Source organism: Oncorhynchus tshawytscha, linkage group LG02 (assembly GCF_018296145.1).
Source record: "Oncorhynchus tshawytscha isolate Ot180627B linkage group LG02, Otsh_v2.0, whole genome shotgun sequence".
NCBI classification, from domain to species: domain Eukaryota; kingdom Metazoa; phylum Chordata; class Actinopteri; order Salmoniformes; family Salmonidae; genus Oncorhynchus; species Oncorhynchus tshawytscha.
The window spans coordinates 62,081,179-62,106,133 of record NC_056430.1 but is presented as its reverse complement, the minus strand read 5'-3'; the positions used below and the strand labels follow the sequence as shown (position 1 = coordinate 62,106,133).

Sequence of the window (24,955 nt, the reverse complement as noted above, 5' to 3'; positions counted from 1 at the left end):
TCATGCGTCCTCCGATACACAACCCAACCAAGCCGCACTGCTTCTTAACACAGCGCCATCCAACCCGGAAGCCAGCCGCACCAATGTGTCGGAGGAAACACCGTGCACCTGGCAACCTTGGTTAGCGCGCACTGCACCTGGCCCGCCACAGGAGTCGCTGGTGCGCGATGAGACAAGGATCTCCCTACCGGCCAAACCCTCCCTAACCCGGACGACGCTAGGCCAATTGTGCATCGCCCCACGGACCTCCCGGTTTCGGACCTCCCGGCGCGAACCCAGAGTAAAGCAGGCGCTGTCGCCACTGAAATTTGCCTTAATATTTCGATCATGCTGTAATGCTGAACATCCGCAATACGAATTGAATAGAGCCCTTAGTCAGATGAATCTAAACAAGAAGCTGCTTAACCAATTAGAACAGAGCTGTTACAACACTGTGGGAAATGATTAACTTATTGGCCTTGGTTTTACAGAAAATCAATTATGTACAGTTGCATTAGTGAAAGATAATTACAATTATTAAAGGGCAATCTGCAGTTCTGTATTCTGTTCCAAACCTGGACCAGGTTCTGTATTCTGTTCCAAACCTGGAACAGGTTCTGTGTTCTGTTCCAAACCTGGAACAGGTTCTGTGTTCTGTTCCAAACCTGGAACAGGTTCTGTATTATGTTCCAAACCTGGAACAGGTTCTGTATTATGTTCCAAACCTTGAACAGGTTCTGTATTATGTTCCAAACCTGGACCAGGTTCTGTATTATGTTCCAAACCTGGACCAGGTTCTGTATTCTGTTCCAAACCTGGACCAGGTTCTGTATTCTGTTCCAAACCTGGAACAGGTTCTGTATTCTGTTCCAAACCTGGACCAGGTTCTGTATTATGTTCCAAACCTGGAACAGGTTCTGTGTTCTGTTACAAACCAGGTAACTGGGCTGCCATTGGGCTGTATTGTAGTTTTCTCTAGAAGTATAGAGGTTGATTATAATCTTTCAGAAATCTACACATATAAAGAAGTGATTGTATGTTGAAATAAATGATTTTTAATTAAAAAAATACTTTATTCTAAATAATTGTTTAAAAAGTGACTTAGGGTTAGGGTCACTGCTGTAGGTACAGTGTAACAATAATGAGTACTTACAATAGTGTTGCACTGTAAACCTACTTATAGGAGCACTGTAATAAATGTTGTACACAGTTATTTCCCGATTCGTCCTGTAAAATGAACCCTTTTGACTCTCTTTGGCCCAGTCTACAGAATGACACAGCATCGCCTCTCCCGCCGAGGCTTATGGGAGTCTCTGCTCTCGGGGATACTGACAGACACATGACTTAATGCTTCGTGAGAGCAAAATAAATCATGTGGCATGTCAATCACAGACTCCCTTGATGGTGTTGGCCTGGGACTCACAACAGAGGGCCTCTTGTTGTTGACCCAGTCAGGTTGGCTGACAGCTGGTTGATAAACGGTGGTGTGACTTCGAGCTGGAGTCTCTTGCCGCTTGACTGCTTTGACAAACATAATGGTTCTGGGGTACCCAACTTGCCTTAGCAGCTCCTCCAGTTCCAGATTACGGATGAGCCTGACCAAACCCTTACTGATCCGATAGGTGTTCTGGCGATCAAAGGTCCTCACATCCTCGTGTTGTGTCACATAGACTTTATCCAACACCAAGCCGGGATGAAGACTGATGATGATACGGTCCATATTGCTGTCATCATGGTGTCCTTTGTAGTTCTGACTAACGTATGGTGGCAGGTCACCTGCCCCTGGGGTATTCAGGTTGCCCACCTCATAGTATGGATAGTTCTGGTTGGGGAGCAGTTTATAACAGTTACCGTCACACTCGAGTCGGTTATCGAAGTGATGGAAGCCGAACTCCTTCCTTTTGGGGTTGTACAGCGCCAGCAGGTCACCATTGTTGTCGAATATGACGTAGTTATGGGAGAACCAGTGGAGCAGGTAAAGCCCATGCCTGGGCCAAGGCCTACCAAAGCCAGACGAGTTGAGGTGTCCAATTTCATTTAATGTTTTAATGTTAGCCATCGTTACACCTGAAGAGATTGGAGGAAAGAGAGAGAGGAAAACAAAATGTTTACCCTACAACTACATGACATGCCTGTCATACACAATATAGCTACACTACATGACAAAAAGTATGTGGACACCTGCTCGTCGAACATCTCATTCCAATTTCATGGGTATTAAATATGGAGTAGGTCCCACCCTTATTGTACTGATGTTATTTCCAGATGCAGTTTGGAACTCGGTAGTGAGTGTTGCAACCGAGGACAGATGATTTTTACACGCTTCAGCGCTCGGCGTTCCCGTTCTGTGAGCTTGTGTGGCCTACCACTTCTCATTTGAGCCGTTTTTGGTCCTAGAAGTTTCCACTTCACAATAACAGCACTTACAGTTGACCGGGGCAGCTCTAGCAGGGCAGAAAGTTGATGAACTGACTTGTTGGAAAGGTGGCATCATATGACGGTGCCACGTTGAACGTCACTGGCCTTACTGAAGAGCTCATTCTACTGCCAATGTTTGTCTATGGAGAATGCATGGCAGTGTGCTCGATTTTACACACTTGTCAGCAGCGGGTTTGCAGGCGAAAACCTGAGGAAAATCCAACCAGGAAGTGCTGTTATTCTGGAACCTCTCTTTTCCATTGCAAGCCTATCCTCCATTTAAAGCGATATCAACCAGATTCCTTTCTCTATGGTTTCCACATGGTGTGTGGAACAGTATTTAGACAGTTTCTGGCTTTTATTCTGAAAAATGAGCGAGAATGATCACATCGTGTCTGTGGATAGCTAGGTGTCCCCAGATTTGTGTATGCGCGAGCGCCTGGAGCAAGACCTTTTCTCTCTCTCTCTCCTATTGAAAAGGCTACCATCCGGTTGAAATATGTTCGATTATTTATTGTAAAAACAACCTGAGGATTGATTATAAAAAACGTTTGACATGTTTCTACGAACTTTACGGATACTATTTGGAATTTTCGTCTGCCCGTCGTGAACTGCACGAGCCTGTGGATTACTAAACAAAACGCGCCAACCAAATGGAGGTTTTTGGATATAAAAATAATCTTTATCGAACAAAACAAACATTTATTGTGTAACTGGGAGTCTTGTGAGTGCAAACATACGAAGATCATCAAAGGTAAGGGATTAATTTGATTGCTTTTCTGACTTTCGTGACCAATCTACTTTGCTGCTAGCTGTTTAATGTTGTGTCTGCTGAGAGAGCTGTCCTCATATAATCGCATGGTTTGCTTTCACCGTAAATCCTTTTTGAAATCTGACACGCCGGGTGGATTAATATTCAAACACTCAAAAATATTTTGTCAATTTTTTAAAATTATTATTAGTACTGGCTGATACTGTAATTCACAAACTATACAATAATAGGTGTTTGATGTTACAGTTACGATGCCAAATGGAGAAAACAACCTGTGATACCCATTACTATGTTGCCATGAACACACACGGCGCGAGCACGCACCGTGCGCGCTCTCTCTCTCTCTCTCTTTCTCTCGCTCTCACACACACACACACACACACTCATACATACTTGCCCTGTACCTTATTTATGAAGTAGATCTGTTCTTGCTGCTTTCTTGCTGTGCGTATGCTGTGTCCTAGTGAGTGTGTTATGGGTATTATCCTGGTAGGGATTGGGCTGGGAGGCTGAAATTTAGGAAATGAAACCGAAAGTACCACATTTTTTGCATGTCAACATTAAAGACTGATTTTGAAACTGTACAAAAATTAACATACTTTTCATGTTCTACTTAGTTTGTCAAAGGTTTACAAAGGCCATACTATATTTTGAATTTTCATTATGTAACACTACATTTTATCAACCTCAAGTAGCTTTCAACGATGATTGGTGTGTGTGTGTGTGTGTGTGTGTGTATGGATGGGTTTTCTTGGATATGTAGGCCAATCAGTGATTGACGTGCGTGAGTATGGTGAGAAACACAGCCAATGAGCGGGCATACACAACAGGAGTCACGTGACCAGTGGGGCTAAAACATGGCGGATGTTGAAACGTCGAAATCTTTGAACGGTTTGCTGAACGGAATAGCACAAATAGTGTATTATAATAATGCTGAAATAACAGAGGAACTTTTGAAAAATGAACTTTATCCAGACTTAACGCAGGACGACTTTCGCGCTATGCATGAAAAGATGAAAGGTATTTTAAAGGTACTGCCAACTTCTGCATTTTGAGACCATTCTCACCTGATTCCCCTCGTGTTGATTGACAAGCTACATTATTATAGGGATACGCTATAGGTAGCAAATAGATACATGTTTCAAATGCTCAACATCGTCCTGCAGCCCATATGCTTGAAACCAGTTTCTCTATTGTCTTTCTTTAGCTGTCTGTACAATCTTACCAAAACAAATCTTTCAGCTCAATCAGTTAATTCAATTTGTACTATACTGTACAAATGGCCTTGTAAATAAATAGCTAGGATAGGGTGTGTGGATTCATTCATGTTGACAACAGTGGTTTTCAATGATAGATCAGTTTGTCTGTCTACAGGCTGAGATTTACATCTCACTAGATGGCAGCACTAGAACACCTGTGTAAACACATGTCAAGTTTCCCTTCAATGTCCTTGATGTGAAGATGAAGTTGTCTACATTTCTATCTTGTCCAGGCCAAGATAATACAACTAGAAAAACGTCAACCTCTTTCTTAGACTAACAAATATTTGCTTATTTTCTTCTCCCCCTCTCAGTCTATCGCCACTGCTAACATGGATCAGGCCCAGCTGGAAGCCTTCCTGACTGCCCAGACCAGGAAGCAGGGCACGGGGGGTGTGAGCGCCGAGCAGGCGGCCGCCCTCTCCCGGTTCTGGAAGAGCCACCGGGCCCGGGTGAGGGAGAGCCTGCTGGGCCAGAGCCGCTGGGAGCCTGGCCTGAAGGGCCTCACCTGGAGGGTGGACCTCCAGACCTCAGCCAGCAGAGGGGGTGCTGCTAACATTCCCGTGGCCCTGGTGGAGCTGGAACTGGGCAGGACTGAGAGGTGAGAGGGGGTGGGAAGAGGGGGGCGCAAGAAGCCCACTCTTTAAAATACCAGTCACACTGACTGTACAAGCACATTACATGGCTGCTTACAATTAGACCAATGTTATGTTTTGATTCCCCAGTTGTGCTTTCAGACATAGTACATTATGGAAATCAACAGGCTTTCTCATCTGGACTTGTTCCATAATGTGCCCCAGGTGGGTGGAGTTAGCACATTTTGATTTTAAACCATCATCTAATTAGTCTTAAAGTGAAATTGCCATCCCCCTGGGCCACCGGGGGGGGGTGGCAACCGAAATGTAATGGCAATATAATGTAGGAGTATGCAAACTGAGGAAGCTGAAGAGTACATGTCATTCAGAACACATCAGTGACTTTGTACTCACCTTCCTCTTTCCTGCTTTAGCAGTATATTTATTACATTGTCATAGTTTCAAATGGTTGTGTCTGATATACCAGTGCCACATATACAGTACTAGTCTGCCTCTCACCTGTTAGTCCTCAACCTAACATATTGTTCTGTCCCAAATGACACCCTATTCCCAATGTAGCACACTACTTTTGGCCCTATGAGCCCTGGTCAAAAGTAGTGAACTATATAGGAAATGGAGTGCCATTTGGGACGCATATATAGTTGAGGGTTGGGGACTATACTGTAATTTCAATAGCATCACTGTAACCCAATATCTCACAATACATCTAAGAATGCTGGTATGACTTTTTAATGGCACGCTATAATTTGTTTTGCAAAGGTGTTCATTTTGGTCATCCCAAAAGCCTGGCCCTGTGTGTGCCTTTTTAAAAAAGTTTTTCCTCTGCCTATCATGTTATTGGCCAGCATTGTTGTGGAGAGTTGGCATCTCTGTGGCTCTGCTGAGATGGCGACTTGGCTCTAGCTTCAATCCTTTTAGTCTGGAATTAGCTGATGACATTACTATTATCTTCTCTTCTTGGTATTAGTAGCAGGGAGAGTTCCAGGAAACAAAAAATTTCACAATTATAGGTGCCAAAAGCATTGTCTTACGCCAGATAGACAATGCAACAATATTGCCTGCTGTTCGGTTGACAGACGAGCGTTGTGTAGGAGTGACGTCACCAGCCAGAAGACAATGGGCAATTCCCTGGTAACAGTGATGCTGAGAATCTGATTTTTCACTTTAAAATGTATGTCAAACAAAAACCAATGATTTCAAAGTTAAACCATAAAGAATGACGGTTTGTGTGTGAAAGATGAGTCTCAGCATCACTCTGTTACTGGGGAATTGCCCAAATGTAAGGTCAACACTGTTAGAATGTGAAAACGAGGTGGCCTAGTACTTTAAGTGAGACTATATTGCAGTGTAGGCACATCAGTCCCAGGGAATATGATTATTGTATCAATTCGTAAAAGAAAAGTACATTCAGTTTTTAGAGCTTTTTCTGCTCCTACAGATTTGTTTTCCAACCGCCACACTAGCTATATTTAGTTGATTATTATTACATCCATGATTGATTACAACACAGTGCATTATAAACAAGTATGATAATTTGCATCATCCCTACCATGCTGTGGGCTTTCATTTAATTTAATCTCTATGACTTGAAGGGTGTAAATGACTTAGGCCTATTTCTTTATCCCATCTATAACCTATGTATCTATAAGCTATATATAGAATCATGCCAAATATTGTATGCCGAGGAACTTAAAACTTGCTACCCTCCACTATATATAGGTGTTCCCTCTGCTGTTTCCTGAAGTCCACAATCAGTTAATATAGTATTTATAGGACTATTTCTCTCTATACCATTTGTATTTCATATACCTTTGACAATTGGATGTTCTTATAGGCACTTTAGTATTGCCAGTGTAAGAGTATAGCTTCCGTACCTCTCCTCGTTCCTACCTGGGCTCGAACCAGGAACACAACGACAACAGCCACCCTCGAAGTAGCGTTACCCATGCAGAGCAAGGGGAACCTCTACGCCAAGTCTCAGAGCGAGTGATGTTTGAAACGCTATTAGCGCGCACCCCGCTAACTAGCTAGCCATTTGACATCACATCGTTACACCAGCCTAATCTCGGGAGTTGATAGGCTTGAAGTCATAAACAGCAGAGCTGCTGGCAAAACGCACGAATGTGCTGTTTGAATGAATGCTTATGAGCCTGCTGGTGCCTACTGTCACTCAGTCAGTCTGTTCTATCAAATCAGACTTAATTATAACATAATACACAGAAATGCGAGCCTTAGTTTCCGGATTCGACCATATTAATGACCTATCATCTCGAAAACAAGATGTTTATTTTTTCAGTGAAATACGGAACCGTTCCGTATTTTATCTAACGGGTGGCATCCCTCAGTCTAAATATACCTATTACATTGCACAACCTTCAATGTTATGTTATAATTACGTAAAATTCTGGCAAATTATTTCTCAATGAGCCAGGCGGCCCAAACTGTTGCATATACCCTGACTCTGCATGCAATGACACAATTTCACCTGGTTAATATTGCCTGCTAACATGAATTTCTTTTAACTAAATATGCAGGTTTAAAAAAATATACTTCTGTGTATTGATTTTAAGAAAGGCATTGGTGTTTATGGTTAGGTACACGTTGGAGCAAATACAGTCCTTTTTCGCGAATGCGCACTGCATCGATTATATGCAACGCTAGATAAACTAGTAATATCATCAACCATGTATAGTTATAACTAGTGATTATGATTGAGTTTAATGCTAGCTAGCAACTTACCTTGGCTTCTTACTGCATTCGCGTAACCGGCAGGCTCCTCGTGAGGCAGGTGGTTAGAGCGTTGGACTAGTTAACCGTAAGGTTGCAAGATTGAATTCCTGAGCTGACAAGGTAAAAATCTGTCGTTCTGCCCCTGAACAAGGCAGTTAACCCACCGTTCCTAGGCCGTCATTAAAAATAATGTGTTCTTAACTGACTTGCCTAGTTAAATAAAGATTAAATAAAGGTGTCCAAAAAATAATAATAATAAAAAATCATCGTCCAAAAATACCGATTTCCGATTGTTATGAAAACTTGAAATCGGCCATTCCGATTAATCGGTCGACCTCTGGGATCGACAGGTCTGGGATCAGCTTGCCCCGCCCCTTTCCTCATCTTAATCACAAACGGCCAAGCACCAAACAGTCTATTCCAGCTATAGGACGACATCTTATCTGCATGACTGAGCTACATCCATTCTATGGTTGGTTGGTTGGTGGGCTAGTTTGTCCCGCTAATGCTTCTATAGCCTTGATTTTCTAGAGCGGGGTGGGCAGCTCCAGTCCTTGAGGGCCTGATTGGTGTCACTTTTTCCCCATCCCTAGCAAACACAGCTGATTAATCAAATGTAATTCTAAACTGAAGGTCATGATTAGGTGATTATTGGAGTCAGGTGTGTTAGCTGGGGCAAAACTGTGATACTAATCAGGCCCTCGGACTGGAATTGCCCCCCCCCTGCTCTAGAGTCAACTGCTTGAAAAGGCTATACAGAACTTTTGCTTCTGAGGGTGCTCTAGAGCCAAAAGGGTTCCCCCAGAAATATTGCACAGAAATGACCTAATTTAACAGGAAAATGTATATGAACCATACAGAATACAATCAAGACAACATTTCAAATGGCTTCCTATTTCTTTTGCATGTCTCATCTTCTAATGGACCGGAGTGGCCCACTTTCATTCAACACACAGGCCTATTTACTCTGAATCGGGAGCTCCCTGTAGACTTGAGATAAAATGGAACATAGCATCCGCTCCCACCTATTTAAATAAACTTGGAATAGCCTAATAATGGGCTGGGTGGAGTCTGCTCTGTTCCCAATGGAGCTTCAGCTTTTATCTGGGATCAAAAACATGCTCTAATCTGACCCAATCACTTCCTTGCTGTAACCACAGGCATTGAGCCTTTTCATGGATACTAAAACAGATTCAAAGCCGATTTATGAAAACATAATTTTTACTAGGGTGAATAGAAGTGGTCTGTTGACATTTTGATTTGGCAGTGGGAGAGACTCTATTTCATTCGTGAGAACTTTAACCAAGAATTCCAGTGCGTGTACTTCTTACAATAATGTGATAAATCAATAACTTCACTTAGTAACCTAGTAGCACAGTTGTAACATTTTCAGCATGAAAACTGGAGGCTGACAGACCATTGGTAGTCTGTGTAGAGTAAGATTAACACGGTCACATGCAATTTTTCTACAGGTTAGTCACCCCTCATCTATAAAACAAACATTAGCACGAGTCTGAATTATGCACTATAGGTTTTCTGATGAGTAGGCCAATTTGGTTCTGTAACAGTTTGTAATTGGGTCAGTAACCAAAAGATTCCTGGATCGAATCCCTGAGCTGACATGGTAAAAATCTGTCGTTCTGCCTTTGAGCAAAGCAGTCAACCCACTGTTCCCCGGGCGCTGAAGACATGGATGTTGATAGGCAGCCCTCCGGACATCTCTGATTCAGAGGGGTTGGGTTAAATGCGGAAGACTCATTCAGTTGTACAACTGACTAGGTATCCCCCTTTCCCTTTATTTATTTGCCCAGTGATTGTGGTTTAAAAAAAGCCTATATCCTACCTACACATACTATTCTCTGCAACTGACAGTTTATCAGGTGCTGTGAAATAGTAAACTAATTCTGTTGGTTTTGGGGGAAATCCCCTAAAGTAGTTGTTCAATGGATCTATTTACTTAGCTGAGGGAAGCTAAGTAAATAGCACCACTGATGGCTGTGCTCTCCCCTTTGAAGATGACCACAGTACATGCTGTACATTCTATTGAATTCTCAGAGCTCCAGTAGTAAACCGTCTCTTCGTGCTGTATGAGGGTGTAGTTTCCACATCTTTACATTTCATATAGCACGTTCCTGTTCTTTAGGCACGAAACGTTATGAAACATTTCAAAATGGAGGTGCTACAGGATCTTGTCCAATAAGAACACACGTTTGTTTTTCCCATTGTAAAACGTTTTGTCCTACTGAACAGCATTAACTAAGCCCATCCAAGTGTTGGTCTTGACTTTTCATCCGGATGACAGCCTAAGCCTTAGTTCTCCTACTGTAAGTGCATTACATTTGACAGACAGTGTTTTGCACCAGTGATCCGTGGAATCAAGAGAGGAGTTCCCAGTTGATGTTTGATTTACAAGACAAGCTTTTACCAGCAGCGACCGAACCCAACCTCCATTACCTTGTGAAGTCAAAGACATAATGCACTAACAATATCAGCCATCAGGCAGAAAGAATGTTGACTGAATCCCTATGACCAAATTGTTTTTGTCAAAAGGGAAGGTTTGTTCTGTGTGTGTGCCAATTCAAGAGTTAGGAAAGTGAAGATATATGATAGGTATTCAGACCATTCCAATTCCTGACTATAGATGAGAGCTGGCATGTAACATTAGGTGTCTTTTAATTGGAGGGTGGAGAGTCAAGACATGGAAAGTAGAGGAGGACGATTGCTTATTACACATTGTCTCCCTGTCCTATTTTCTCAGGATGCTGGCTTATAACTGTTCTTACATGTCGATGTGTTTACCTACATGTCAATCATTGGCAAACATGGAAGGCATGACCAATTATTTTCTCCACACAGGTGATTTCTCAGAGGACTGCACAGTGAAATCTTAAATAAAAACATATCTGCTTGTTTTCTCTCCCGTCATTCTTCCGTTTTGTTGTAACGGGAGCACACTTGTATTCCCAGGGTATCCAGCCTGGTCTCATAGACTAGACGTAACATAGTAAATGTAAATCCGTCCCACTCAAATTAGTATGGATACATAAGACCGATGGTTCCTGAAGGCAAAAACGAAAGTAGGATGGGCGTAGAACGTGAACGTGTAGCAAGTCGAAGGTTATGAGTTCATCATGGACAATTTTAGCTAATTAGCAACTGTTCAACTACTTGCTACTTTGCAACTACTTAGCATATTAGCTAACCCTTCCCCTAAATCGAACATTAACCCTTACCCTACCCATTAACCCAACTCCTAAACTTAACCCTAACCCCCAGCCTAGCTAACGTGAGCCAGGTAGCTAATGTTAGCCACCTTTCTGTAATTCGTAACATGTTATATGTTTTGCAAATTTGTTACATACTGTACATTTAACAAATTCGTAACGCAATACGAATTATAATTTGTAAAATATCATACGAAATGGTGATGGACACCCACAAATGAATACGTACCCTATCATACCAAATGGAGTGTCTCAGATTTACATAGAGAATAATAAGAAATGCTCTGAGACCAGGTTGGGGTATCATATCTCACGATAGGCCCCAGCTCTGTTTTGGCTAGCACTCTCATTATCTCATATATTATTGTTTTTCCAGTAAACAAATGCATTAGCGTGCCGCACGATCCTGAGCGTGGCCCTTTGAGTGTATTAAATGAGTTCTCTAATATATGATGACAGATCCGATATAGACTCGTAGGTGTCTCCAATACTGAAGAGAGGAATGGGTGTACCAACAGTGAGTCAGCATTCTAACTCTGTGTGCATCCCAAATGGCCCTATATAGTGCACTACTATTGATCAGAGCCTATGGTCCTCAAGAATAGTGCAACCTATATAGAGAATAGATTGCCATGACCTTGAGACGCAGCCCAACTTGTGAAACTACTGTATTCAGACCTAAGGAGTTGTTGGTGGTTATTGGTTATGCACACAATGGGGATGGAAGATAGATTGGATAGGACTACAGTTGTCTGTCGGTTGACCTGGAGTGTGTCTAAAATGACAGTTTGTATTCAGTGTCTTCTATGAGTCCTTTTGTATTACACATTTTAGTTGCCTGTCAGTGTTTAGCAAACCATTGTCTCTGTTAATTGTGCGAGGTATGCTGTGTAGGCCTATAAAGCATATCATTCAGTTTGTGCTGTTAACAGTGTGTAGGCAAAACATAAACACATGCATACTGTTAATGCTCCCTCAAAGAGAACTCAAAAACACTGAGTGCATCGATGGTCTGCAACAGTTCATTCTCAATGCATTTTCCCTCCGCACATGGCTAGCATAACAGCACATACACTATCATTCAAAAGTTTGGGGTTACATAGAAATGTCCTTATTTTTGCAAGATGAGCACATTTTTGTCCATTTGAAATAACATCCAATTGATCAGAAATACAGTGTAGACATTATTCATGTTGTAAATGACTGGCTACTCCAGGCTAGCGTCCCTGTCCCGAAGCAAGCACCAGTTAGCCTGGAGCTAGCCTCGAGCTAGGCCCATCTCCCGGCTAGCCAAAGAGGTCCACCAGCCAATTCTTGGGCTACAATACCGCTTTTGCCAATTAGCCTGGACCCTTTACTGCCGACACGGAGCCCCGCCGATCCATCACGGCTGGTCTGCCGACGTAACCGTCCGAGGTGGTTTCAACAGGCTCTTCCGTTGCGACTTTGCCGGAAGCCCATCTGCTAGCCCCGTGTCTCCAGCTCGCCTAGGGTAGCAGCGACTACGGAATTGGCTCCCTGACTTATCTAGTGCTACTCATTGGACCCTATGATCACTTGGCTACACATACCACTCCCCAATGTTAATATGCTTTGTCTATTGCTGTTTTGGTTAGTGATTATCTTATTTCACTGAAGAGCCCCTAGCCCTGCCCAATATGCCTTAGATAGCCCTTTTGTTCCACCTCCCACACATGCAGTGACCTCACCTGGCTTAAATGGTGCCTCTAGAGACAAAACCTCTCATCGTCACTTAATGCCTAGGTTTACCTCCACTGTACTCACATCCTACCGTACCCTTGTCTGTACATTATCACTTAACTATTCTTCCGCGCCCAGAAATCTGCTCCTTTGACTCTGTTCCAAACGTACTACACAACCAGTTCTGATAGCCGTACCCTTATCCTACTCCTCCTCTGTTCCTATGGTGATGTAGAGGTTAACCCAGGCCCTGTAGCCCCCAGCACCACTCCCATTCCCCATGCACTCTCATTTGTTGACTTCTGTAACCGTAAAAGCCTTTGTTTCATGCATGTTAACATCAGAAGCCTCCTCCCTAAGTTTGTTTTATTCACTGCTTTAGAACACTCCGCCAACTCTGATGTCATTGCTGTGTCTGAATCATGCCTTAGGAAGGCCAACAAAGATCCTGACATTTCCATCCCTAACTATAACAGCTTCCAAAGAAATAGAACAGCCAAAGGAGGTGGAGTTAGCCTGCAGAGTTCTGTCATACTATCCAAGTCTGTGCCCAAACAATTCGAGCTTACACCATAGATGATGGGGGGGATCAATTCACATATCTTCACGGTTCGTACTGTTACGTGACCTAAACTGGGATCTAAGCTAGATTCCCTCAATCTCACACAAATTATTAAGGAACCTACCAGGTACAACCCTAAATCTGTAACCATGGGCACCGTCTTAGACATCATCCTGACCAACTTGCCTTCTAAATGCACCTCTGCTGTCTTCAACCAGGATCTCAGCAATCACTGCCTCATTGCCTGCGTGTGTAATGGGTCCGCGGTCAAAATACCACCCCTCATCATTGTCACACGCTCCCTAAAACACTTCAGCGAGCAGGCCTTTCTTATCGACCTGGCCCGAGAATCCTGGAAGGATATTGACCTCATCCCGTCAGTAGAGGATACCTGGTTTCTCTTTAACTGCTTTCCACGCCATCTTAAATAAGCATGCCCGGTTCAAAAAATGTAGAACTAAGAACAGATACAGCCCTTGGTTCACCCCAGACTTGACTGTCCTTGACCAGCACAAAAACATCCTGTGGTTATTCTTCATTAGCATCGAATAGCCCCCGCAATATGCAACTTTTCAGGGAAGTCAGGAACCAATATACCCAGTTAGTTAGGAAAGCTAAGGCTAGCTTTTTCAAACAGAAATTCGCATCCAGTAGCACTAATTCAAAAAAGTTTTGGGACACTAAAGTCCATGGAGAATAAGAGCACCTCCTCCCAGCTGCCCACTGCACTGAGGCTAGGAAACACTGTCACAACTGATAATCCTTGATAATCAATCATTTCAATAAGAACCTACCCCGGCAGCAACTTGCCCAAGCCCCCCTGCTTCTCCTTCACCCAAATGTTCTGAAAGAGCTGCAAAATCTTGATCCCTACAAATCAGCTGGGCTAGACAATCTGGACCCTCTCTTTCTAAAATTATCCACCGAAATTGTTGCAACCCCTATTACTAGCCTGTTCAACCTCTCTTTCGTATCGTCTGAGATCCCCAAAGATTGGAAAGCTGTCATGGTCATCCCCCTCTTCAAAGGGGGAGACACTCTAGACCCTATCTGTTATAGACCTTTATCCATCCTGCCCTGCCTTTCTAAAATCTTCAAAATCCAAGTTAACAAACAGATCACCGACCATTTCGAATCCCACCGTACCTTCTCCACTATGCAATCTGGTTTCCGAACTGGTCATGGGCACACCTCAGGCACGATCAAGGTCCTAAACGATATCATAACCGCCATCGATAAAAGACAGTATTGTGCAGCTGTCTTCATCAACCTGGCCAAGGCTTTCGACTTTGTCATTCACTGCATTCTTATTGGCAAACTCAATACCCTTGGTTTCTCAAATGACTGCCTCGCCTGGTTCACCAACTACTTCTCAGACAGAGTTCAGTGTGTCAAATCGGAGGGCATGTTGTCCGGACCTCTGGCAGTCTCTATGGGGGTACCACAGGGTTCAATTCTCGGGCCGACTCTTTTCTCTGTATATATCAATGATGTCGCTCTTGCTGCTGGTGATTCTCTGATCCACCTCAACGCAGACGACACCATTCTGTATACATCTGGCCCTTCTTTGGACACTGTGTTAACAAACCTCCAAATGCGCTTACAACACAATACCTTACAACACTCCTTCTGTGGCCTCCAACTGCTTTTAAATGCTAGTAAAACTTAATGCATGCTCTTCAACCGATTTGTTTCCTGAACCCGCCCGACTAGCATCACTACTCTGGACAGTTCTGACTTGTGGACAACTACAAATACCTAGGTGTCTGGTTAGACTGTAAACTCTCCTTCCAGACTCACATTAAGCATCTCCAATCCAAAATCAGATCTAGAATCGGCTTCCTATTTCGCAACAAAGCCTCCTTCACTCATGCTGCCAAACATACCCTCGTAAAACTGACTATCCTACCGATCCTTGACTTCGGCGATGTCATTTACAAAATGGCCCCAACACTACTCAGCAAGCTGGATGTAGTCCATCACAGTGCCATCTGTTTTGTCACCAAAGCGCCATATACTACCCACCACTGCGATCTGTATGCTCTCATCGGCTGGCCCTCACTACATATTCGTCGCCAAACCCACTGGCTCCAGGTCATCTATAAGTCTTTGATATGTAAAGCCCCGCCTTATCTCAGCTCACTGGTCACCATAGCAACACCCAACTGTAGCATGCGCTCCAGCAGGTATATTTCACTGGTCATCCCCAAAGCCAACACTTACTTTGGCCGTCTTTCCTTACAGTTCTCTGCTGCCAATGACTGGAACGAATTGCAAAAATCACTAGAGCCTTATATCTCCCTCACTAACTTCAAGCATCAGCTGTCAGAGCAGGTTACCGATTACTGTGCCTGTACACAGCCAATATGTAAATAGCACACCCAACTACAGTGCCTTGCGAAAGTATTCGGCCCCCTTGAACTTTGCGAACTTTTGCCACATTTCAGGCTTCAAACATAAAGATATAAAACTGTATTTTTTTGTGAAGAATCAACAACAAGTGGGACACAATCATGAAGTGGAACGACATTTATTGGATATTTCAAACTTTTTTAACAAATCAAAAACTGAAAAATTGGGCGTGCAAAATTATTGGATGATCAGTGACCTACACCTGCTTGAGCGCGTGCTACGGATGGGTGTTGCCATCGTGACCAGTGAACTGAGATAAGTCAGAGCTTTACTTAGCATAGACTTGTAGATGACCTGGAGCCAGTGGGTCTGGACGGCGAACATGTAGCGAGGGCCAGCCGACTAGAGCATACAGTGGTGGGTGGTATAAGGTGCTTTAGTAACAAAACGGATGGCACTGTGATAAACTGCATCCAGTTTGCTAAGTAGAGTATTGGAAGCTATTTTGTAGATGACATCGCCGAAGTCGAGGATCGGTAGGATAGTCCGTTTTACTAGGGTAAGTTTGCCGGCGTGAGTGAAGGAGGCTTTGTTGCGAAATAGAAAGCCGACTCTAGATTTGATTTTGTTTTGGAGATGTTTGATATGAGTCTGGAAGGAGAGTTTGCAGTCTAGCCAGACACCTAGGTACTTATAGATGTCCACATTCTAGGTCGGAACCATCCAGGGTGGTGATGCTAGTCGGGCGTGCGGGTGCAGGCAGCGAACGGTTGAAAAGCATGCATTGGGTTTTACTAGCGTTTAAGAGCATTTGGAGGCCACGGGAAGGAGTGTTGTATGGCATTGAAGCTTGTTTGGAGGTTAGATAGCACAGTGTCCAAGGAAGGGCCAGAAGTATACAGAATGGTGTCGTCTGCGTAGAGGTGGATCAGGGAATCGCCCGCAGCAAGAGCAACATCATTGATATATACAGAGAAAAGAGTCGGCCCGAGAATTGAACCCTGTGGTACCCACATAGACTGCCAGAGGACCGGACAACATGCCCTCCGATTTGACCTACTGAACTCTGTCTGCAAAGTAGTCTTTTATCGATGGCGGTTATGATATCGTTTAGTACCTTGAGCGTGGCTGAGGTGCACCCGTGACCAGCTCGGAAACCGGATTGCACAGCGGAGAAGGTACGGTGGGATTCGAGATGGTCAGTGATCTGTTTGTTGACTTGGCTTTCGAAGACCTTAGATAGGCAGGGCAGGATGGATATAGGTCTGTAACAGTTTGGGTCCAGGGTGTCTCCCCCTCTTCCGCGGCAGCTTTCCAATCCTTGGGGATCTCAGATGATATGAAGGAGAGGTTGAACAGGCTGGTAATAGGGGTTGCGACAATGGCGGCGGACAGTTTCAGAAATAGAGGGTCCAGATTGTCAAGGTTTTGCAGCTCTTTCAGAACTGCTATCTGGATTTGGGTAAAGGAGTAGCTGCGGGGGGGAGGCATGGCCAGCCGTTGAGAAATGCTTGTTGAAGTTTTCGATTATCACGGATTTATCGGTGGTGACCGTGTTACCTAGCCTCAGTGCAGTGGGTAGCTGGGAGGAGGTGCTCTTGTTCTCCATGGACTTTACAGTGTTCCAGAACTTTTTGGAGTTAGAGCTACAGGATGCAAATTTCTGCTTGAAAAAGCTGGCCTTTGCTTTCCTGACTGACTGTGTGTATTGGTTCCTGACTTCCCTGAACAGTTGCATATCTCGGGGACTATTCAATGCTATTACAGTCCTCTTTAAGCCTATGCAAATTCCATAAAAAATTCTGCCATTTCCAGCTACAATAGTAATTTACAACAAACATCTACACTGTATTTCTGATCAATTTGATGTTATTTTAATGGACAATTTTTTTTGCTTTTCTTTCAAAAACAAGGAAATTTCTAAGTGACCCCAAACTTTTGAACGGTAGTTTACTTAACCAACCAGGGTAAACACTTATCATTCAATATACAGTATCAGTAATATCTTCACTAGTAACCAAACAGGACCTACCTTAATTTTCCAATAAGAAATGCTTGTTTTTGTTGCAAAACTTTTGCTGCGTTGTGCACTAATGAATATACAGCCCTGGTTACCTGTGTTTTTTGTCATGTCCAGCCCGAATGGGCATGTGGCACTGTGTGGATGTGGGTCACTGTGCGGTCAAGCCTATTGAGAACATGTACAGGTGATCGGTTGCCGGTGCAACTGGTGTCAGCAGTTGCTCTGGTGTCTGAGGCAGTTGGGGCTGGCCTGCTTCATTGCCAATGGCACTGCTGGGCAGGGATTTTGGGTCCCATGAAAAGATATCACTTTGGGCCCCACCACCACAGGCCACACCAACCCTGCGCAATTGCTGTAACCACACACCTCCAGAACCCAATCAACCCACTCAAAGATTTAAATAATTCTACCTTTGCAGCCTTGCAACTCTCTTGTAGTCCAATATTTACTGACAGTGAGCTCTGAAAATATAACACTGTGCAGACATGCATGCAACATTCTGCATACAGTGGAATTCACTATTTGATGCAAGACTAATACCCTCTATAAGAAATGTGCTGAAGGCCATCTTTTACAGTCTAAATGTCATTTTAATGGTAAGATTATTGAATGGAAAATTATTTTAACATTAATGAATGACTTAAAATAAATATAACTTAAATAAACATGAACCTCTACATTATCTATAGAATGATATAACAAACAAAATAATAAAATCAGCAGCAGATTTTTGAACTAAGTATACATACCAACTAGAAAATAAGCAGCTGTAGAAGTGGAAATGGGAAAACAAAATGGAAATGAAAAGGCCTGATGGTGGTGCTTCATGATCAGTGATTGGCACACAGAAGGGACTTTATCCTCACTAATCTGCCCAACTTTCAGAACTACAGAAAATGATTCTACAATTTTTGCAGTGGTGTGAAACCTAGTGTCCAAGTCACTTATGGTGATGTCCATGGCAGTAAAAAAAAACTGTTCTGAAACACCATTGCTGCACTGTTCTGAGCTGTCTCTTCTTGAGGTCTCATCATGGAATCTCTTCCTATCCTCTGGCGGCTGTGTTTCTTGCTAAATTGAGGTGCAACGTCCATTTGCGTAGCAATCAGTGTTGCCTCAGACAGGAGAGACTCCCATCATCTTTAGGGGTGGCAGGTAGCCTACTGGTTAGAGCGTTGGGCCAGTAACAGAAAGGTTGCTAGATCAAATCCCTGACCTGACAAGGTAAAAATCTGTCTTTCAGCCATCATTGTAAATAAAAATGTGTTCTTAACTGACTTGCGATTAACTATGCAATTATTTGTTCTTAACTGACTAACTTCTGTGTGTGTGTGTGTGTATATATATATATATCTATATGCAGTGCCTTGCGAAAGTATTCGGCCCCCTTGAACTTTGCGACCTTTTGCCACATTTCAGGCTTCAAACATAAAGATATAAAACTGTATTTTTTTGTGAAGAATCAACAACAAGTGGGACACAATCATGAAGTGGAACGACATTTATTGGATATTTCAAACTTTTTTAACCAATCAAAAACTGAAAAATTGGGCTTGCAAAATTATTCAGCCCCCTTAAGTTAATACTTTGTAGCGCCACCTTTTGCTGCGATTACAGTTGTAAGTCGCTTGGGGTATGTCTCTATCAGTTTTGCACATCGAGAGACTGACATTTTTTCCCATTCCTCCTTGCAAAACACCTCGAGCTCAGTGAGGTTGGATGGAAAGCATTTGTGAACAGCAGTTTTCAGTTCTTTCCAGTTTTCAGTTCTTTCCAGTTCTTTTGCCTGAAATGTGGCAAAAGGTCGCAAAGTTCAAGGGGGCCAAATACTTTCGCAAGGCACTGTATGTATATATATATGAGCCTGGATCTCTTCCTTTAAAGGCTCTGATTTTGGCTGCCTCTGTGTCAAGTGAGATTTTTCCTGACTGGACAATCACATTCCTGTCCTCAATGCCTAGCAGTACCTGCAATTATTTAACACAATGCTGCTCACGTCCTTCTTCATTTGGGAGTAGGGCTGGTTCAGGGGGATGGGTTTGACAGGCCTGCTGAGTCTGATGCTGCATCTGAGCCTGGCACCAGGCAGGGGCTGGGACAACTGATTTGGTATTGCATTGATTTAAATGTCGGCTGAAAGAGGAAGGAAATGTTCTGTTTAGATATTAAGTAACTAATGTTAGGGGAGCAAAAAGTAGGCTATGGACTAAGCGAACAGGTTAATTCCCACCACTCACAGACTACACCCACCTTCCTTTGTGATTGGGTGACATACTGTCGTCCTTTATTTTCTCTCTCCTGTCTTTCTTTCCTTTCGTTTTTGGAAGCCTGATTTGTCTATAGGAAGCTGAGACCTGATGCTCCACCGGTACTCCTCACTCGCAATTCACTGCTAGCAAGTACCGTTCGCACCTGGTTTGGGGGCAGGACCGAACCATTAGATGTAAATATATATGGGGGGGTTGTGCAATACGGAGGCTCTCCGGATGTTTACTTTTTTGCCAAAAACAAGAAAAGAAAAAGAAACCGTTTTATTAGTACATTGTAAAAGAAATATTATATTAATGATATGTACAAAAAAAATATTAACCTAAAGTTCTAATTTTCAGTCACAGGCGCCACTATTCCCCCCCCCATCCCCCCCATACGGCGCCCCTGCTGCTGGGGCTCCCATTTCCCTCAGATCTCTTGTCTGCCACTCCCCTGGTACTGAGAATGAGGCCAGCAGAGCAGCACGCCCTTGAAGACAAGACTTAGTTGAAGTCTCTACAGTGCTGTTGTATGAGAGGAGTTATTCATAAATTAAGTTGCTGTCACTGTGGTGAATTTACTACCTTTTTTCACCTCAGAGGAGAGGAAGGTTTTATTTTTTTGACTGAATATCCAAAACATACGATATACTTGCAGTGAAGCTGCTCAACAACTACACCACACCAGTCATCCACCTGACTCCCATTCAGAGTGACACACACATCCAGGGTTAATGCCCTGCTCAAGGGCACGTTGACAGATCTCCCACCAGGCCAAAAAAACATGAACCCGAACCCTCCAAGATTCCCCCCCACAGATCCCCCCCAATACATTCCATTCCCCATCCCCAAGAACCTCCCATGCACCAACAACCTAGAAAATGAACTAAAGAGGAAAAAGACAGAAGAAAACAGCAAACAAGGAAAAACCAAAAAACAAAGGACATCAAGGACAACTAAAATCATAACAGCAATGCCAACTGTATATGTTTGTGTTTATGTCTGGCACTATTGCATGAATGTGTGCGTGTGTGTGTGTTCTTGTATGCGTTTATTTGACTGAGTGTGTGTATATGCATGTGTACAAACACCTGCACGGCATCAGCCTCGGGCAAACCGGCATTAGCTGTAAAAACACTGCCCCTCAGTGTCAGTAGAGGAAGATTAGGCTTGAGGTGTGCCTCATGGTACTTAGTTGACCATTTAGTAGGCTAAACAGTAAATGAATGGTCTTTTTTTTTTTTTTACTTTTTATTTAACTAGGCAAGTCGGTTAAGAACAAATTCTTATTTACATTGACGGCCTACCCTAGCCAAACCTGGACAATGCTGGGCTAATTGTGTGCCACCCCATGGGACTCCCAATCATGGCCGGATGTGATTCAGTCTGGATTCAAAACAGGGATTGTAGTGATGCCTCTTGCACTGAGATGCAGTGCCTTAGACCGCTGCAACACTCGGGAGTCTGTATTAAGGCTAATGAGGAGCACTTGTACAGTAATTGTTTTGCAGTATAATAAAAGTAAATGATTATAGGTGTTCAGGGCTTTGTCCTCTCAGTCTATGCAGTCTATGCAAGGAGATTACACAGAGTAACTGCATCTTAACTTGACTTATCAAGTCCTACTCACTAAGCCACAATGTTTGTGTTTTATAGAGTTGAGTGACAGTTGAACAATGCGAGTAGCATTCCATTAAGCTGAGTTATACGAGGTGGACAGATAGCTTCAAGAGCGTCCTTTCTCTCGCCAACCCGAAATTAACACTGAATCGTCCCAGGCAACAGACACGCTTCAAACCCTGTGCTTCAAACAAACAAATGACTGCGGAAAGAAATAAGGCAGCGGTAGCCAGTAACCAGGCAACCGTTCATTTAAGAGAGGTGATAGGGCCTTTGTGTAGTGATGTGCACTCTCGGGAACAAACAGACTAACAAAGACATGGACAGATGGAAGGTCTTGTGTCCTATTGTGGCCACCCAGGGACGTTCATTCATTTTTCAGTGGCATGTAATGAAGACGCTACATATCATAGAAATTGATGAGTAGATCAGCCAATCACACGATCTGCACATGGTCTGTGTACGCTGCGACTCATTTGAAAATATACTCTTGACTCAAGTATCCCAAAATGTTTTGCGTGCCAGCAATCAACATTTCAAGATGTTTAACTTTCAAAATACTGAAATACAGCCGTTATGATGCAAGTTATAATTTTGAAAACTTGATTGCTGACATACAACCCATTTTGGGACTATATCAACCATGGGCTAGTGAAACATACCAAAATGTAGTTTTTGGGGTGGATTTTTTCTTTTAAAAGCAGGTGCTATAGTTGCTCTCCTGGCTTTACGTCACTGTTCTGGGATCAGCTTCCATATTCTAGTCATATCTGTGACCCTTATGAGTTAAACATGATGCCACAAAACAACATGTTAAGACTCAAAAGTAGCTCTTCAAAGGGTATGGATGTCCTTGGACAGTCAGCTGTTGTTGTTTTTTAGGTCTTCTCCTCCTTTTCCCTCATTTGTCCTTCATCCCCTGTTCCTGTCGTCATCTCTCTTTTGATGGCACGCTGGTTAAAGGTCACATTCTCACTAGTGATATTGGAGGCTATTTTTGAAATGCCTCAGAGACATGAGAGAATGAAAGTGAGTTTCTAGGGACCCTTCTATAAATGGGGAAAACTCAAATGACTGTGCTACAGGCAAAGTGTCGCTATATTTAGGCCAACTGTTGCCTTTTATTTGTGTCAGTAATTAACACTAGCTGTACCTCCTAGGTCATCTACCGCACGCACCACTTACAACAGTCTTCTGAAATCATTGTCCACTGTATTAGTTTCTTGGTAACACATTAAAAATAACTTTCTTGAATAAGCATCCTTTATAAACCGTCATAAAAAGAAATGTGTTTTATTTCCATTAGTCCTTTTTAGTTTGTTGTCCGTTGGAAAGAGAAGGAACAAGTGTTTGGTCCTAACTGAATGTGTCTGGACCACATCCTGGTTCTAGGCTTCTCTTTTCTGTTAACTTTCTGACCCCATTTTCAAACACACCTCTTCCTGTAGCACAGTGTTGAAATATGCTTTTAAAAGGCTCAACAGATGTCAAACTGGCTTAGATCTCAGGTTCCATCTATAGCACCACTTCATAACAAAGTCTAGTTCTTTCAGCTCTATGATGTCATACAGTGGATGTTTATAGGAGTTTCCTAATCTGACCTTTGCTCCTGCTTTATGTGGCTGAGAGCTTGGACCTTAAAATAGGACTTGATGTGAGTAAAGGTTCCTGTTATCACAATGTTTCTGATGTCTCGTCAGTTGAGCTACATCCCTCAACCCATCATCCATGAAGTAGGCTCTGCCTGCTGTCTTGGTCTTAATATACTGTCCCTATTTTCCCTTTGCCTTCCTTCCCCCACTCCTTTCCCTCTTCTCCGTTCTCGTTTTCCTTCCAGGATTCAGACTTTGTGTGTCTGGAGTTTGACGAGGCGAAGGTGAACCAGGTGTTGAAGAAGATGGCAGAGATCCAGGAGGGCATCGACGCCATCGTACACCGCAGCTAGGGTCTACATTTCTGTGTGAAATAGGAAAGAAACGTCCCCGTTCTATAAAAACAATAAGTGGTTTCCAGTCTTTTCCTGTCATTTCTTTTCATTCTATGACTTGGACAGAAAACATTAGCCTGCCAGGTAGCAGACAGGAAAACTATGCATTATAGATGTATCTTTATACCTTATTTACTGGACACACTGGCTAGTTCATTTCTTACAGTAAGTCCTATCTGTTGAGTCTAACAAATGGGATATTGTTCTATCAATGCTAGAGAGAACCTGCTGTTTTGTTTTGTGGCCGGGATGGAAGACTTCTTTTCACGTACAGAACATACAGTACTGTTATGCTTGATTTACAATTAGTGCAATGTCCATTTTGTACATACCCGTTGCCATTCCAGACAGTGATACATTGATATTTCAGTTTAAGCCTAGTAAACCTAACATCCCCTTGCTTAATGTTGGGCAGACAACTTGTACGATATCGTTGTTCCCAAAGGAACTGCTTCTTCCCACACTATTTCTAGCCCCTCAACATTCCGGCTGCCTGACCTGGTCTGAACTTTCCGTACTGGGCACAGGCCAGGGGTGTAGGCTGTTCAGTGAGGTGAGACATTCACAACATTGCAAGTAGAAATAGAACTGACAAGATTTGCTATTCTACATGACAGACAAGCCTATCTGTTGTACATGCAAAATAATGATCTGAATATGTTGTATGGTTGCACCCTCCTGGACAGACCCACATGCTGTCCCAATTGGCCCAATGTCTTAAATATCCATATTTTCTTGTCTCACTTATTTTGTATTGATTGGAAAGACTTTTGATTGTTGAAAAGCAAAATGATGGAAAGTAATCTGGTCCTTTGAACTGTCAGTGATCATAGAAGAGAAAAAAATGAACATTTATTCATCCATAGTGATGTCATAAAGATGAATTTGTACAATAAAGGTTAGAGCTGGGACGATAAACCAAAAATGATTCTCTAACATTTTACTGATATTGATATTAACGATAAGTAGCCTTTACTAGAGGAATGCGTAGTTTAAAGAAAATCAGTAAGTCTGCTAATATACGCTATTTCTAACTAGATAATCGATAGCTACAACATTCAAAGTAGTAGTTTTAAGGGTAATACAAAAGAAGTAACTGGTGCACAGTATTCAGTTTGTCGTTATCGTGATAATTCAGTCAATTTATCGTGATTTGTCCATATCGCCCATCTCTAATGAAAGGTCCATGTCATCTTGTTACCCCCATTTGCAGAATGGGATATCAACCCACACTTTGGATCAGGTGTTAAAAAAAAATATTAAACCGTAACAAAAATGTATCAAAGCCTGCTTTTCATGTTGTCTTTGTAATGAATAAACCAAAGTTAAAGGACTCCCACACTTCTTTTTGTGTCGTCTGCATTCCAAGAACCAGAAGTCTCCTCAGTATCTTTTCCTCTACGATTCTCCCTGTTCAAAGTCTGGACGGTAGCTATAGCATTACTGTTTGACAACCAAGCCGACTTGCACGGACTGGCACTGT

The 24,955-nt window shown here is 42.9% G+C and overlaps 2 protein-coding genes across 3 annotated transcripts; one reads left to right on the top strand and one right to left on the bottom strand.

The window, feature by feature from the left end:
• Nucleotides 1-599: 599 nt before the first annotated feature.
• LOC112265215 lies at nt 600-3,813 on the bottom strand. The gene is made up of 2 exons (XM_024442324.2): nt 3,574-3,813; nt 600-2,046 (listed from the first exon to the last, which is right to left on the bottom strand). The coding sequence occupies exon 2, from the start codon at nt 2,036-2,038 to the stop codon at nt 1,244-1,246; it is 795 nt and encodes a 264-aa protein (XP_024298092.1). The 5' UTR covers nt 2,039-2,046; nt 3,574-3,813; the 3' UTR covers nt 600-1,243.
• A 180-nt stretch (nt 3,814-3,993) lies between these two features.
• Nucleotides 3,994-24,806, top strand: commd1 (copper metabolism (Murr1) domain containing 1). Of its 2 annotated transcripts, none has more exons than XM_024442337.2 (3): nt 3,994-4,200; nt 4,743-5,029; nt 23,323-24,806. In XM_024442337.2, the coding sequence occupies exons 1-3, from the start codon at nt 4,027-4,029 to the stop codon at nt 23,363-23,365; spliced, it is 504 nt and encodes a 167-aa protein (XP_024298105.2). In that variant the 5' UTR covers nt 3,994-4,026; the 3' UTR covers nt 23,366-24,806. The 2 variants fall into 2 exon arrangements, with proteins under 2 accessions (XP_024298105.2, XP_024298113.2); XM_024442345.2 differs by having other exon boundaries at nt 4,052-4,189.
• Nucleotides 24,807-24,955: the final 149 nt, after the last annotated feature.

What these genes read in the sequence shown, in the direction of transcription:
- LOC112265215 (XM_024442324.2), bottom strand. Translation starts at nt 2,038, where the DNA reads ATGGCTAACATTAAAACATTAAATGAAATTGGACACCTCAACTCGTCT.
- commd1 (XM_024442337.2), top strand. Translation starts at nt 4,027, where the DNA reads ATGGCGGATGTTGAAACGTCGAAATCTTTGAACGGTTTGCTGAACGGA. An exon ending in AGATGAAAGGTATTTTAAAG is followed by an intron (nt 4,201 to 4,742) that starts GTACTGCCAACT and finishes TCCCCCTCTCAG; the next exon opens with TCTATCGCCACTGCTAACAT. An exon ending in GAACTGGGCAGGACTGAGAG is followed by an intron (nt 5,030 to 23,322) that starts GTGAGAGGGGGT and finishes TTTTCCTTCCAG; the next exon opens with GATTCAGACTTTGTGTGTCT.